This window comes from Anopheles coustani, chromosome 3 (assembly GCF_943734705.1).
Source record: "Anopheles coustani chromosome 3, idAnoCousDA_361_x.2, whole genome shotgun sequence".
Taxonomy (NCBI): domain Eukaryota; kingdom Metazoa; phylum Arthropoda; class Insecta; order Diptera; family Culicidae; genus Anopheles; species Anopheles coustani.
This window is the reverse complement of record NC_071288.1, coordinates 58,089,864-58,103,475: the sequence shown is the minus strand read 5'-3', so window position 1 is coordinate 58,103,475 and position 13,612 is coordinate 58,089,864. Positions and strand designations below refer to the sequence as shown.

The 13,612-nt window shown below is 39.9% G+C and overlaps 1 protein-coding gene across 1 annotated transcript; it reads left to right on the top strand.

Moving 5' to 3' along the window:
• The first annotated feature begins 4,363 nt into the window (after positions 1 to 4,363).
• LOC131272126 (large ribosomal subunit protein eL37A-like) lies at positions 4,364 to 5,463 on the top strand. Its single transcript, XM_058273765.1, has 3 exons — positions 4,364 to 4,441; positions 4,724 to 4,859; positions 5,148 to 5,463. Exons 1-3 carry the CDS (start codon positions 4,439 to 4,441, stop codon positions 5,246 to 5,248), a joined length of 240 nt encoding a protein of 79 aa, XP_058129748.1. The 5' UTR covers positions 4,364 to 4,438; the 3' UTR covers positions 5,249 to 5,463.
• Positions 5,464 to 13,612: the final 8,149 nt, after the last annotated feature.

Here is a 13,612-nt window from a genome sequence, read left to right as displayed (position 1 = left end):
ACCGCAACATGTGTCATTAGAGCAGAACGGTTCCGAGTGTCCCATTCTGCTGCATTTGTTGCAGATTGCCACCTGGCAATCATGAACGGGCGGCGAATAGGTACTCTTAGTCCGTCCAAAATGAGGAATTTTGGTAGGACAGTACCTTCAAACACGACTTTCGTCGAGGTTTTTTGAGTGTATTCTTTTTTCCCGTCAACCGTTGTGCCAGCAAACAAACTTTTGACCTCTAGTACCTTTACCTTTTGCTTGTCGGGGTTATCGAAAGCACCCATACCGTATAAAAGTATCTCCTCGGCCGGGTAATCCAGCTTCTCGATCACTCCCGCTACCTCAACCGAGCTACCTGGGATGTATGTACGATAGTATTCGGACAGTTCAGAATCAGACGCAATTACGTTGGCTTGCATCCGGTCTTTTGCGGTGACCTTAACTTTGTTCGGACGCAGGCCACGTCCAGTATTCCTGGATACTTTTTAAAAAGAATCCCCGAGATACCCCGCAAGTCCAGGGGCTTGATTTTGGGCATGATGAATACCACCGGTTTCCCCTCCCATCCAGGTGGGTACATCCTTAAACGGGGTTCTTGGTCCAGCAGTTCGTCCGCAGCTACATCCATACTAATCGAGGTATTATCGGATGTAGTTTTTTGTGCTGCCATCTTTTTGTAGTCGACCTTTACACACTCTGGCACACTGGCCTTCCGTTTAGGGAACGACTCATTTTCAACCTCAGAGCCAGTAGGTCTCTCCGCCTCCACCTCCATGGCGAGGCTCGGAGTGGCGGCCTCACACTTTTATAGGGAGCAGGGAAGGAGGGAAATCAGGGGAACACTTATAACGACACCACAAGCACTTTAACTGCGTTGAGGACAGAGCCTCACACCCACACACAATGACGCGTTTAGTAAACGGGTTCTTTATCGCACACCGACGGTATGAACCTCTACCCTCTCCGCGTGTGAGAGCTCGTCTCACATGCGCCTGGCGCCTGGCCTGAGCTTGGTAGTGTGTGACCGATCGTATCTTTTATCTTCTCTACTAATGCTTTGTCTTTATCAACTCGTACGATCGAGCCGTTAGATAGCGATATCCGAAATCGGAGTTGCGTCCTCTCAGCTCGATGGTTGGAAGCAGAATGATATTTGTCACTTATTGTTTGTGTATTTAATTTTCTGTAGTCTACGACAAGTCTATATTTTTTTTTTTTCATTAACAGCGTCCAGTTTTTTTTTGGAACAATCCACACTGGTGCATTGTATGGGGATTTTGAAGGTCTGATAATTCCATCATTTAGGAGTTTTTCCTGTTAATTTCACCTTTAAGTGCTTGGAGATAAGGATAAGTTTTACTGTAGATTGGCGGTTCATTTTTTGTCCTTATGGTAGCTTTTACTTGTGATGTAAAAGGTAATTTAGAATCAGGTGGTTGGAAAAGATCCTGATATTCCTTTAATAAGTTATGTAGCTGTATTTTTTCGTTTTGGTTGAGATGACTATCGCGGATGTTTATTTTATTTACTTCCTGTAGTTCATATTGTTGTAGGGGTATTACATTTGTGCCGTCAATGATTAATTCATCATTGGCTGTATCAATGACTGCTTTGATTTCTTTCAGTGAATCGTGCCCTATTATGGCATCAAATGATTTCAAGTTTTCGAGATGATAAAATTTTAACATTTTATCTGAAAATGGTTGGAATAAACGGGCTTGTGAATAAGCTTCGATTTTTATGTCTCCTGCTACAGAAGATACATAAAATGGTTTATCGATTTTATGGAAAATTTTAGCATGTTTCGGGTGGATATAGTTTTTATTAGAACCGGTATCAATGAGCATTTTTAATGGCTCCGAGGCGTTACCATAAAAAAGAAAGTAAGGCAATGCCGAGTTTAGTCTAAAAAATTAAGTTCTGCGACTTCGACAGTGTCACTGAAGTTGCATCCTTCTTGTTTTTTAATGGTTCGGAGGTATCTCTCGAACGATTGTAGTGTGTTGTTATCTATTGTGTTGTTCGCGGCGTTACCGTTTTCGAACTGTTGTGGCGGATTGGCATCCGTTATGTGGTTCACTGTATTTGAGTGTTCTGGCTGTGTTTGGATATTATTGACCCCGGGATTCGGAAACACGAATCCTTTAATTTAAGCGATTATACCTTACGTTTAGGTCTGAAAATCTTAATCTAATATTAAATACAAGTATGCTACACATCATTTTATTCAGGAAATGTGCGCCACAAACACGTTTATTGATCCGCTTCCATTCGACTATGCGTGTGATTCGAGGTACAACGAAAGCTAAGTAAAAGTGAGAGTTATGGAAAAACTCAATCCTCATAAAAGATAAAACTGGACAGGCATATAGAAGAATTCCTAGGAATTTCATTTCTGACGAAAAAAAATAAAGTAAAGGGCAAAACTCTACTAACAGATGAAGCATGGAGATTGAATTAAGCGATTGAAAGTTTATTAGTTTTTTACAATATTTTATGTAACTTTCGCTAAAATTTCAAGTAGTTGAGTATCTACGACCAAATATATCAGTTCAAAAATACAGAAAATACTAACTTCTATCCAAAATGTATGAACTACACAGATATGTTGAATGGTTATAAATGTGAAGGGAGAAATTTTTTGGAACCTCAAATTAACATATTTAATGAATTTTTAAAATTATTAAAGATACACAATATTTTGGAAAACACCCTGAAGTATGTTCACTGAAAATTTCAAATCGATCCGACATCTCAATAAAGAGATATTTGGTCTGAAGTACAGGAAAACGGAATCTCCCATACAAAATATATGGACTATGGGTAGTCCGGTTGAACGGCTACGTAGGTAAGTTTGGTTGAACAGGTGACGGTTAAAGAATCTTTAGTTTAGCTATTTAAGAAGAAAAACTCATTCTTTCTTAGCGTGGCGGGTGTAATGTGTGTTTTCATACAACATCCACTCGACGAATTAACCATAACGGAACATTTATATTGAAACGTCAACGGACGCGCTAGCGCGTGGAACGCAGAGTTGCTTGCTCGAAGCAACTCTGCGTCCAGGCAGGCGCGTCGGCTAGCGCGTGCCGAAAGTGTCCTAGAAGATGTCAGTTTGACAGATTGTAGATAAGGCCGCTAATAGACGGCGCGCGTCCGAAGCGTCCGCGTCCCGAATGTTATCGAACATCAGTCAAAATGGGGTCTAATTGACGTTTAACGAATTGTCATTTACCCGCGAGGGACGCGCATCGTCTAGCTAACCACCCGCCATTTTGAACGCGCGTCGCCAGCTTAAAAATATTTTATTTTAAGAATTTAAGAAGAAAAACTCATTCTTTCTTAGCGTGGCAGGTGTGATGTGTGTTTTTATACAACATCCACTCAACGAACTAATTATAACTGAACATTTATATTGAAACGTCAACGGACGCGCTAGCGCGTGGAACGCAGAGTTGCTTGCTCGAAGCAACTCTGCGTCCAGGCAGGCGCGTCGGCTAGCGCGTGCCGAAAGTGACCTAAAAGATGTCAGTTTGACAGATTGTAGATAACATTCGGGACACGGACGCGTCGGACGCGCGCCGTCTATTATCAGCCTAACATTCGGGACACGGACGCGTCGGACGCGCGCCGTTTATTTTCGGCCTTACCGCGTGACTACATTAGGCGTACCATACCAAAAACTTGGTACGGTCTAGCTCCAGCGCACCATACCAAATGCAACCCAGCACTTCTGGGTTGGCTGACGATGGTGTGCTCGAAAGAGCTCGATGAAGTGCTCGACTTTTCATATTAGTGAGAACTTGTCGAGCAGTTATCAGTTAATTTGTGGAGAGCATCAACTATTTCGTTTGGTGGTCGCAGTGGTGAGCGTGAGCCAGCCGTTAATTTCGGCTACGCAATCAATCTAGGGGTGCGGTATGAGGGGGGCCCTAGGGCCCCCCTTATTTTTAAAAATAATAACAAACTCTCTTTTTCGGTTTGCCACCGTTTGAGGTTTAGCCGAAAGAAGTTATACAGCATTCAATCCGTTGATAAAATTATTCTAATCTTTTCTAAGTCGTGAAACACTGTAGTAAAACGAATCTTATTGATTTTATTTGCCTGTAATTACCATCTGTAACCGTAAACTGCTGGATTCAGTTTGAATACATAAGGTGAGCGGGACAAAGCATAGGGTTAGAGTGAGAGGTTTTGTGACTACACTTGCATCGCTCGATTCTGATAGAAAAATCGGTTTTTGACACTTGGAGCGTACCAGTTTTTTGGTATGGTACGCCTAATGTAGTCACGCGGTTAGATTCTGTCAGATGGGATTCGAATCTTTGGAATCCGTCTAGGGATCGAATCTTCGAATCTTCCGAGTCCCGATTCTGCCAACACTAATTTCATTGGTTGCTGATGAGATCGCATAATCAAAGTAGTTCTACTACGGAGATAACTCTTCAAAATGGTATGTATCAAGTTTATGTCATAAAAATTACGTGCACACTAAACGGAAATTCAACGTTATTCTCCAACGCTACGTCCTAAATCCGTTAGGACCACATTATTTAGATGCACAATAAACGTAGAAGAAACATGCACAATCAGGCTGCGAATTGATTTGAAGTTCATAACACACATCACAATCCTCGATTATCTCAGGATTCAACCACGCTTTACCATCGGGCTGTGTTTTATCTTTATATCAATTATTATTTAGCCAACTAATTGTAAACACTTTCTTTTCTAGACCAAAGGTACTTCTAGCTTTGGTAAGCGCTACAACAAGTCCCACACGTTGTGCCGTCGCTGTGGTAAATCGTCATACCATATTCAGAAGCATACTTGTTCGCGATGCGGCTATCCGGCAGCAAAAATCCGATCTTGTAAGTATCCTTTCCAAGCGTGGCGAAATGTGACCACAATCGTTGGAAATAATCAACTACTCCAAGAAAAGATGTCTTTTAATATCACTCATTCAGGTATTACTATCCTTTTCTTTCCAAGCGGCAGAGGTTATAGAGTATAATCTTGAAACAGTATCCAATAACGCATTGCCAATGCTTATTGTAGTAACAATAATATATATAATACAATAACTGCTTCTTTGATCCACACGATGGTTTATTATGCAAGAATTCGAATTAATGGTGGTATTTGTTTCAATTTTACAGATAAATGGTCAGAGAAGGCCATGGGCAGGAAGACTACTGGCACCGGCCGGATGCGCTACCTTAAAGTGGTATTCCGTCGTTTCCGCAACGGACTTCCTTAAGGTCAGGTAGCGAAGCGCAAGGCTGCAGCAAAACAGTGAACATCGATTGCGCACTCGGATAGAAGAAACGAATCATGTCCCACGATAAATATTTTTATCGCTTATTGTGAGATAATGTATTCTGATGGTGGATCCCCCTTGAAAAGGTGGAAGATCATGTTCGGCAATAAAACGTGAAATGTGGAATCCATATCAGCTCAATAGGGTTTAGTTTCAATCACATGAAATTCAATTCGTTCATATTTTTCGTTGCGGCTTCTTTGCCGTCGACATCGGTTCTTTGCATCATTAATGCGAGTTAACATTAGTCTGTATAACGTAAAGTAGATTTGCCACTTCAGTCCTATCTAGGTTCGATCGTTGGTGTTGCAAAATCTATCATCTTCGGATACCTGACATTCTTCTTGCCGAGTTCGTCCTACACCGATAAGATACATTGAAGAATGTTTACTTTGGGCTGGTTAGATACATTTAGGCTTATGGCATGCAACTCGCTCGACATTTTTGCAATGCGTTTGGTTGGGTAGGTCTGCGAAGGGACTGTTTCGAGGTAATTCCAGCAGCGCCAGCATGCGATCCACTTCGTTCAGCAAAATCGCAATTTTTCCCACCCGTATCGGAACTGTGTTTGACCGAAGCATCTTCGATAAAACCAGAGACTTACAGGGTTTGACAGGCCAACATACAACTGGGGCAACGTTCCTTCTAAATCGCACCTTCTTTCAAAACAATAACAAAATTGAAGTTCTAACGTCAACTGGGTTATCGATCAGCACAAGATTACTAAACACTAGACAGGTTGCGACAAGCAGAACATTTTTACCGCTTGACGATAAAAAAATGAAAGAAAAATTTGACAAACAAGTTGGAATGGTTTGTTGCGCTGCTATTTTCAATCAAAGAAGGCTATAACCAGATTATTGAAGTTAGCGGAGGGACATATTCACAGTTCCACGAGAGCAGGCGTTAACAGAACTCGAAATTTATTGAACACAATCTTTGAGTACCGGTGTGCCTGTAGCCGGGCTAAATCCTCGATAAACTTCGTAAACGATTTTGAAGTTCATTTCATTCTTCAAGATCAACTCATTGTACACATTACATCCTTCCTCCGATTCTACGATTTAGAGCAATGTTGTTTCTCACATCTTACGCATATCACAACCTATACGGCCATGGTCCAAGCAAACCAAAAGAATATTAAAAGAGAAGCATTTTTATGCGAGCCACTAAATAATCTCCATCGATCCTGCAAACCGCAACAACACCACCGTTATTTTGACAGACAAATTGTAAACAAGATATTCAAAATGGTTCCGAGCAAAACTGCTCTGTCGCAACCTGTCTAGTGTTTAGTAACCTTGGATCAGCATCACGCTGTAACTTGACAAGGAGGGCGTAACCGATCAGTGTCAAAAAGGAACTTGTCAATGAAATGAGCGTTCTAGACACGGCAGAAAATCATCACGCTTCTGATGTTTCATATTGTTGTACTTTTTTCATTGGAGTTTACCGCTGTAAATATTTTAAAAATCGCGCGCTTTTTTGTACGTTTGGTTTCACATACCTGGTGAATTACAAAGTGTAGCAAAAGTGTCTTTTGAAGATTCAAGTGAGAAATTACTTTGTGTATTGAACAATGGAGGGTGAGAACGAATTCAACGAGTTCCTTGATATATAAAATTCACCAGGTATGTGAAACCAGACGTACAAAAAAGCCCGCGATTTTTAAAATATTTACAGCGGTAAACTCCAATGAAAAAAGTACAACAATATGAAACATCAGAAGCGTGATGATTTTCTGCCGTGTCTAGAACGCTCATTTCATTGACAAGTTCCTTTTTGACACTGATCGGTTACGCCCTCCGTGTCAAGTTACAGCGTGATGCTGATCGATAACCCAGTTGACGTTAGAACTTCAATTTTGTTATTGTTTTGAAAGAAGGTGCGATTTAGAAGGAACGTTGCCCCAGTTGTATGTTGGCCTGTCAAACCCTGTATTGATTTTTAACCCGATCGTTTTGAAGTGAAATCTTTCAGTTTGTTTACTGGTTTACATACAGTCTGCTGCAAGTAAAATCGGACGCTCGAAAAAAGAGACGATCTGCTGTCTTTCCGCAAGCCTACAGCATTCCCGGAACCGAATATTGACCTTCAACGTATACATTTCTTTTCATCAACTCTTCCTCTATGTAAGAAAGTTGAAAGCGGAATCAAAATCTATTGTTTTACTGAGATACGGCCCAAAATGTACGCGAAGACCCGAAAGGCGGACACGCAAGTAAAATCGGACAGGTAGGTTTCTTTGCCGTTTGATCCACTTTAAGTGGCCGCATGTCGTTCTAGCACCACATTTATGAGTTGGCCACTATTGTTCTTTGTAGTTGCAAGGTAGACAACAAAATTATGAAATAAAAATACTCAAATTTTAATCAGAAGCAACGTACTTAACTTCATTAGTATCAGATGGGCTTATGCCCAGATTATGATCAATAAGATGGCCCAAACATGAAGGTAAACTAGCTGCGATGAACGCAGAATAGAATTGGATAATCTTATGAAATGAATGTTTGTTAATTTCATTACTTCAAGCCCTGGGTTTAACCAAATCAATGAAGCATAACCCAATAACCCACTTGGAAACATGAAAAGAAGAGTTAATAAAAGAAGAAAACAACGATTAAATGAACAAAAATCATCAAACATATTTACACTGTGCCAATCGGTAAGTGGGACGGTCAAAAAAAGAACACTTGTCTGACTTTGCGAACAATTTTAGGGTACTTAGAATTGATAACAATCAATTTCGCTTAACACATCTTCTTTGTCTATCTTTCTACGAAGCATGTGCAAAAAAAGAGAGTAAAAATCGATCACCAAGCGGCGCAATGATCGAAAAAGTGCAAAAAGTCATAATTTTGCCAGCCAAACGTAAAGTTGGACACTTGCTTTTCAGGTTTAATACGTGGTTTGTTGAACTATTTCCAGAAGTTTTTGGTATTTAATGTTATTTCTGTTGTAGTCTATGACTGTTTGTTGATGCTTGACAACAGTTTTTTTCTAACTTTATTGGACATTTCTACTTAAATTTCTTCCTATTGCTGTTTTGTTACCAATTTATACTATACAGTGTTTGTAACATAGTATACTGTACAATTTTGCTCAGATCGGCTATTGGATTTCAAGCTGGAGACTCAGAAAGATTCTTCAGAACTTTGAGACAGATTTAGAGAAGCAACTTTTGTGTTATTCGTAGCTTACAGTGAGTATAGTTTACCTTGCGGAACTCTTAATCTTGGAATAGTCAAACTATATCAACAACATCTGTCATAATTTTCTTCATCATATGAACGTTGTGATGTGTACCTATCGTACTTTAATTAAAAACAAGTTTTTCAGTTCATTCTGATCACATAAACACCTACAACATTAACAAATGACCTCCAAGGAATAGAAGTTAAAACAACAATTTTTTTAAAACTCGTCAGCTCCGTTTTACGTTCGAAAACTGCCTGCATTTCTAACCAAAAGTATATATGTTTGCTTCATATGTAAGTCATACTTACTGTGACGACAATTACCACATTAAATTAATGCATTTGTACGAGATAGGAAGAGTACCTTTCAACATAATCTAAAATCATCGTCTATATAAGGTTTTGAAAAGTAAAGGCGTTGTTTGCGGGTTCTGCAGTTTCTGGGTATGTTCTGGAAATAGTTTGGAACCTTCTAAATGCTTTCATTGTTTTATTAAATTCTTAAACATCTATAATAGAGGAAAAGTCTTCAATTCAGTTGGTTTTTTGATGAATCTCACATCGGTTTTTTGATAAAAGTTTATTGTAAGATGACCCATTTCATGTTATATTTTTGTCAATATGGGCTTTTTTATCGATTGTTAGTGTATCGCAAATCAGGAACTTAGGTAAAATTGATGAAACTCGATAACTTTCGGCATTTTTAATCGATTTATATGATAAAAAAGATAATATTTCATTCCTTTCAGTGGTGTAACATATTTCAACCACAAAGTGTAAATAATTTATCAAAATTCATTTTTTGTGTACATATAACAATGGTTAAGTATATCATAAATCATTAGAAAATGATTTGACGTGCCTAAACTAGCTTGCACAACACTTAAGCCGCAGAAATTCTTGGTAATCCCAAGTGTCCAACTTTACGTTTGGCTGGCAAAATTATGACTTTTTGCACTTTTTCGATCATTGCGCCGCTTGGTGACTGATTTTTACTCTCTCTTTTTGCACATGCTTTGTAGAAAGATAGACAAAGAATATGTGATAAGCGAAATTCATTGTTATCAATTCTAAGTACCCTAAATTTGATCGCAAAGTCAGACAAGTGTGCTTTTTTTGACCGTCCCACTTACCGATTGGCACAGTGTACATAGTCAAAGGTATTAACCATTAGCTTTCATATCAGTTAAAAAAATCTTGAAGTTTGGACATGATTGATCAATCATATGGTATCGTAACTCCGTCGAAGTTCCTGGGAAGCTGCATGTCATACACGGCATCATGAACAAGGTGTATCACATCAATATTTTCAAAATTAAGTCAAAACCTAGCACCTAAAACTAACATTTGAGGTAATTTTTTGTATTCTATCAAGATTATAATTCAAAACACACATTTCTGGATGCTAGATTATGGGTATTATTCAACTGGCCAAACTGCTCAATACCGCTATCAAATAACAATACTCTTGTGGGTAACAAAGCAGTTGTAGGAACTTGTGATGGTGGTTGTATGACTACAAACCAATTTAAAACTTCTTGAGAAATTTTAAAGACGTGAACTGCAGAGTTTATGTAAAAAAAATTACAAAAATTAAGTCGGAAGCGAGCCAAAATGGCTACAAATTTTTATCGCTACAAGTGAAAACTTAAGAAAATACTGGATTTTAATCACCTGTTTTGATTATTTGCATTACATAAAGTAAATTGTGTCAGTAAATTATGATAAAATATCATTGTCAGTTAAGTTTTAACAAAAAACATTGCAAATACTCCACAGTCAAATAGTAACATTTTTTATTTGCATACACACCAACTTATTGTTATTTTTTGTGTGGTTTTTTGATGATAATGTTGGTACCTATAAAATAAATACAAAAAACAATAGTGGCCAACTCATGAATGTGGTGCTAGAACGACATGCGGCCACTTAAAGTGGATCAAACGGCAAAGAAACCTACCTGTCCGATTTTACTTGCGTGTCCGCTTTTCGGGTCTTCGCGTACATTTTGGGCTGTATCTCAGAGAAACAATCGATTTTGATTTCGTTTTCAATTTACTAACATAGTGGAAGAGTTAATGAAAAGAAATGTATACGTTGAAGGTCAACATTCGGTTCCGGGAATGCTGTAGGCTTGCGGAAAGACAGCAGACCGTCTCATTTTTCGAGCGTCCGATTTTACTTGCAGCAGACTGTACGAATCTTTTGTACACCTGACTATGTACTTAACCCTTTCACAGTTTTGCCCGAGTCTTTCTGACTCTTATCCATCCAATTGAACCAAGTTTTTGATTATTTGCAAATTATTCTTTGGTTACTACCGCTGTTCAGTGCCATGTTTGTGTATTGTGTGTTGTGGATTTCATAGATGCAAATTGTGTACACATACATAAATAGGCATTTTATATTTTTCAAAAAAAATATGTGCGGTGCAGAAAATCTATTTTATTGAAACTTTAAGGCAAACACCTATCTGTGTATCTACAGCACCCGGCAATTCTAACCTCAAAGTTGGTTCATTTTGGTCATCAGTACCAACAAGGTAAAGAGGCATGAAAAGCTGTGATGGCCCAACCTCTACCCCGGTGGCAAAATCAGCATGCTTTCTCATTCTGTCCAATTGACATTTAATACCACCAGAACGAGAAAGCATGATGATTTTGCCACCAGGGTAGTTCTAGTAATCTTGATCTTGTGTAATCGTTTGCGAAAAGAGTAGGCGGGCAGCTTGATGCTAGGCGGGCAAATAAACAACCAATTGAGCAACAGCTTGCCACCGCGATTCGTTTGTCAAAATAAGGCACGCTTCGAAATTCCGCCATTTTATTTGCGAAAGTCATACAAGATAGCACACTTTGTCAGAAAAGTAAAATTGTGAACTGCCGTGCCAATGAATTGATTTATGAGAAATAGTGTGCAGTGCCATTGCGTTCAAATCGAAGTTATACTCCAGTTGATCTGATCATAGACTAAAATGGATTGAAGGTAGAACGTTAGATAACCTAAACTTGTCAGTGAATAGGACAGTTAAATGTGTGTATGCTTGCACTACCTACGGTAAGAATTTATTTAGAGGAAAAAGCACATCCGCCATTTGGATTGTTTGTTTCTATGTTTTTTCACGTACCAGAATAATGATAGTTTTTGATAACATATTTGTTCAGCTTCTTGTGACTATATTTTCGGGACAAACACATCCAGATGGAATGACTTGTTTCTGGCTTAAAACCTTACTAGCTTTCCTCTTTCCAAACGGACCAAAGCCAAATGTGTGGTCGCCGAGATCTCTAGTTTGGCCCCGATAAATAGTACGCACCCACATCAACTGATAACGGCTCCCGGTGTTGATTTGGCGATGCGTCTTTTAACCAAATATAGCTTTCGCCGGGGTTTAAACATGATCTACAAGCGACTTTGGTGTCATCAGATAGGTTGCTAGGAAAATGTCAAGGGATTTCGGTGGATGAAACGGTGTTGTATGCCGTTTCTACAACAATATTCATCACTCTATTCTAATATGTATTGTGATCCATCATCAATTACCAATGTTTCAGGGAATCCGAATTTCGCGATAGTAGTGTAGTGCTACGCGTCCTTATTACCTCTGGCCATTTTGTGTGCTCATCTTCGATCACCAACAAACATCACCATCGATTTTACTGGCATAATCGATTTTGACGTTCTCGGCATCGTGCTTGTCTGTAGCTGGCCAATAAATGTAACTCCTAGCCACCGCCTTCAACCATTGGGTACCCGGATGTCCTTCGTTTAATTGCCTTCGTGTAACTACCCTCTCCCCGATCAGAAAACGGCCATGAAACGTGAATTAGCGTTCGCCCTTCTGGAAAAAGCCTGCCAGCTCTTTTTCATATGCATATGCTTACTTTGCGGACGCAGCGCATTCTGCATCTTGTTTCATGTGCTGCCTTGATAGCCGCGTTGGGTTGGCACCATTTATTTCCTTACAATACTAGTTTTTTTTATCACAAAAATGGTGCTAATCCCTATGAAGCTCGTGTAATTGCACCACCAAACGGACTCCTTAGCGGCAGAGTTTGGTCGGGCTTGATAGCCATGGTCCAATGGTAGCGACCCGAGCTGAAACTTTTCGATCAAATCGGTCCTGCATAGCAGCTGCATATCCGGTGATACAACGTGAAAAATCATAACCTTCGTTCTAATGGCTAAATTGCCTAGCCTGTGTCATCTTAAAACCTGTGCCTCGTACGCACGTCAGCGTCGGACTCGTCTTTCAATTTGCATGCAAGCATGAGGCATTTGTTCATTGCGGAGAATTCAAAATTCACGCAGAAGCGGTTCTTTAGACAAACAAGTGAAACAACTTTATTGGGATGCAAATGGTGCTGCACGGGCGGCACGATATTAACCAAAGTACATAGCAGGAGATCGAAGCTCGTTCCCTCCCACAGACAAATTGGATGCACCGTTTTGATTAGTGCTTATCCTTCGTCTTTTTGCCCGTGAATGCGGACTTTTTCTCTCCACTACAAACGTCCTCACCAATACTGGTCCCTGGCTTAAAACCGTACTAGCTTTAGAGTGTTGTTATTTTTATTTTATTTTATTATTTATTTATGCACAATGTTTGCCACTAGGGCTTTACCGCCGAAACACAATCACACAGAACGCATATGTTAGGAAATGGAAGGCTAACAATAAGGAGGAGGGAAAAGAGAAACGGTTACAATGAAGGAGACAATAGATGAGAACGAAAACTGGCAATGGACAAGTTGTGGTCATACAGCCATGGGTCGTTCTGAGCAAACACTGAACGGCGGGTAGGAATGAATAAGGGTCGGCACATAAAGGGGAGCCAATATTGGAGAGAAGGATGTTGGCAAAGAGCGAGCGTTGTTTTGACGATCACCCGGCTTATCTAGCCCAAGAAGTTGGCACCGCACAGGATAGGGGGGAATGGCAGCGCTGGGGTCATTCAAAAGACGCCTCACGGCGAGCCGAGTGAATTTCCTCTCCAGTCTTTGCAGCGCCGTGACGCCAGCGGGCGACCAGATGACGCAACCGTAATCCAGGATGGGACGTACCCAGCAGCAATACAGTGCCCGCAGGCACAAGGGATCTCGAATCT